General features: G+C 37.9%; 1 protein-coding gene across 1 annotated transcript; it reads right to left on the reverse strand.

Annotated features, from left to right (window-relative positions):
• Positions 1-414: 414 nt before the first annotated feature.
• LOC143583972 (putative late blight resistance protein homolog R1B-12) lies at positions 415-2,997 on the reverse strand. The gene has a single exon (XM_077066139.1). The coding sequence runs from the start codon at positions 2,995-2,997 to the stop codon at positions 415-417; it is 2,583 nt and encodes an 860-aa protein (XP_076922254.1).
• Between the last annotated feature and the right edge of the window lie 564 nt (positions 2,998-3,561).

Raw genomic sequence — 3,561 nt, forward strand, 5'->3', positions numbered from 1 at the left:
GATGGCTAAAGCACTTGTGTGCAATCATCATCAAGATTGAGAAAGCTGATCAATCATCTCTATTCTTTTCTTAAAACATTACCAAGTTCATTAAAAATATGATGCAAAGAACCAAATTATGAACACACCATTTACTAAGAGTATTATAGCAGGTAATTCACAGCTAAACTACGACAGGAAATTATAATTCAACATTTATCTCGGTCAGAAATGATTGTTAATTCACAATAAAATTTAGGTTTTCGTAAATCAAGAACGCACAACAATTCTTCACCTGATTTCAATACTACAAGTTAAAAATGCAGCATTAAATATTACCCTAAAATGTCTTCAGACTCACGGCACAAATAGACCAAAACTAGCAGTCGCAGCCAAACTAACTGCACAAAGCAAGGCAGCCAAATTGATTGATATCTAACCAAGGTTGACATCAAACTTTAAGTTGTAGTTTCCCATATCCTGTTGCTCTTCTTGAATTCTTCTAACAGATTCACCAAGAGATTCCCTATATTCATAGATTTGAATAAGCTCAAGCGTTGGTATGTCCCCAATTTCAAGCGGGATATTTTCTAGATCTTCGCAGCTGAAGATTTCTAATCGTCTGAGACATGGGAAGCTTCTACTATAGGCTTCCCACACTTTGATATCCAACCACATAAGTCTCAGGAACTTTAGCTGACGAAACTCCTGACCATTTGTGTTCCAGCAGCTTCCCAGAAAGGCATAGGAGTGTAGTTTTAGAACCTGAAGATTAGGTAACGACTGAATGATTGACATATCACTCCATGGTAGACCACAGCCTTCTAGTGCAAGTGTTTTTAATGTTGCTGGGAGTGTAATGTGATTCTTTCCATGCACAGAAGAACTCCACAAACTGAGCCTTTCAAGGCAGGTGAGAGATTTGAAGTCATTTTGCTTATCACTTGCAGTAGTGCATCTAAGATCTTTAACGCAGGGAAAATACTTTTGAAAACTATGTGCATCATCTTTGAACCTCAAACTTGAAATAGTTTGCAAATTCATTGGTTTTTCAATGGAACAAAAACCAAAGGGACAATTCCAGCTCCACAAATGCCTCAAATTTACCAAATCTGATATGTTACTCGGCAAAACAATGGTACCACTTGCGCTAAAAATTAGGGTTTGAAGGTTCCATAAATTGCATATTGAAGATGGGAAATCTTTAGACGAACACCGAATTGCAAGATACCTCAAGTGAACTAGCAAATCCACACTTTTAGGTAAGTCCTGCAGGTGACAATTATATAAATCTAACACCCTAAGTAGCACAAAAGAGTTGAAATACTTTGCAATGTCATCACTCAAGAATCTGAAATCACCGACCCACAAAATCGATCGAAGGGCTTGGGTGGACACATGACTTAAGTGTGGATCGTTGGTATAAATAAACTTACGGACCGCCTCATACGGTGTTGTAAGAGCATTATAAAAGTGAGAGGGAAATGCTAGCCTCTCTGTTTGAAGGATGAATCGTTCTTCCTTGGCTTTTTTTAGGCATAACTCCCTAACAAGATCATGCACTTTACAAGCTTTGATAGCTCCATCAGAGTCACTCTTGTTTGCTACAATTACAAGATTCCTATCAATTATATCCAACAGGTAACCCTCTGCAATATCCTCCAACCTTCTATTCCCATCTTCTTTAATAAATCCCTCAGCCACCCATAACCAGATTAACCTTTTTACTGCAAACAAGTAGTCTTCTGGGAAGCCACCAAGATAAAGAAAGCACTGTCTCAAGTGAAGAGGAAGATGATTGTAGCTTAAACCTAATGTTTCCAGGCATCCGTTCTCCTCACCAACAATGTGCGAGGCCGTCCTTTGAGCAATTTCCTCCCAAAACTTTTCTCTCAATGCTTCTTTTGCTAAAACCCCTGCAATGACAACCACCGCAAGTGGTAATCCTTTACAATTCTCTACTATTTGCATTCCAGGTTTAATTGACCATTCAGGGCATTCATTTCCATGGAACACCTTCTGACACAACAGCTCCCAGCTTCTTTCTTTGTTCAAATACTTTAAGTAATGAATGAGTCCATCTGAGTTTGCATGCTTAGCAACTTCACTGAAGCGGGTCGATAACAGAATTCGACTTCCATTGTTGTCACGAGGGAAAAATAATTTGACGCTATCCCATGTTTCTATGTGCCAGATATCATCAATCACAATCAAATATCGCTTACCTATTAGGTTTTTGTGCACCAACTCACGAAGTCTAGAGTCACTAGCCTCTTCAAGGCCTCCATTAGCACCAATGGATTCTAGAATTTGAAGCAACACAGCACGCTTATCATATGTTTGAGACACAGTGACCCATACACGGACATGGAAATGATGCTTAACATAAGCATCGTTGAACAGTTTGGTGGCGAGGGTGGTCTTGCCTATTCCGCCCATACCCACAATAGAGACAACACCTACCTTCTTTTGATCTTCAACAAGTTTGCCTCTTATGAGCTCAACATCATCATCAAGGCCTATGAAGATTTCGTCCAATACATTCTTTGATCTTAATGAATTTCTGGTGATGGGAATTTGAGCAGGAACAGACTGATTATCTGTTCTATCAGATGAATCCAACTTCATGCCATCAATTCTCATACTCATGAATTCCACCTCGACAGACTTTAGTGACCTCCTAATATCATCAAGATTTAGGGAGGGATTAAATCCCTCAGATATATGGAAATTTCCATTATTCCTAATGACAACACTGGATAGAAAGAGATCGACGATATACTGAGCCTCTTCTGCTACATGTATGAATCTTTTCTTCAGATCCTTCACTTTTTCGAGGTGTTGATGTTGGTCGATGAAACTTAAGGTTTTAATGACGGAGGTGAGGTCGTGATAGAGAAGCTGTAACTGAGGCCTTTCAGATATAATTTCTGGGTTGTTGTTGAAGAACGGATTGTCAGTGCAGTGAATGATTTGGTTCAACTTCTGCATGAACATCTGGATACCTGCGTATGCCATCTTCTCTAGAATAAAAGATCAAACAGCGAAGACCTAGCTAGTCGTCTTAGAATGGAGTAAAGAGGGGTGGATGATCTGAGTCACTCTGCTGGAGGAAGGAAGGAAGGAAGGAAGGAAAGGAGAGCGAGTCTACTGAGTTTAAACTTTTCAGTTCATAAAAATGAAAGTGCTAACAAGTACTACGTTTTTGTGTGATATGTTACGTAAACATAAAAAATATTTATCTGTTTGATTTATAAAGTATTTATCAAAATAAGTATTTTGCTTTAATTCATTAGTAAGAAAATAACCTATTATTCATTTACTCAAATCAAATTTGATATAAAACAAAGTGCAACTATTTTTCGCTGACTCAAATAAAATCAAATTCAGGTTTTTTGATTCCGTGGTTCAGTCAAATTAAGTGTTATGGTTCCAGCAAAGCTTCTTGACCTTCTCCAATATTTTAGTCGAGTCCTCTAAGAATGAGCCGTTCACCATTTCATACAAACATATGCTAACACACATAAATTAAGTAGCAAGTTTATCAAACTTAAAAACAAATAAAAGTATAGATTTTAACTT

Source organism: Bidens hawaiensis, unplaced genomic scaffold (genome assembly GCF_021521415.1).
Source record: "Bidens hawaiensis isolate Kalapana, Puna unplaced genomic scaffold, B.hawaiensis_p1.1 tig00032748_1, whole genome shotgun sequence".
NCBI classification, from domain to species: domain Eukaryota; kingdom Viridiplantae; phylum Streptophyta; class Magnoliopsida; order Asterales; family Asteraceae; genus Bidens; species Bidens hawaiensis.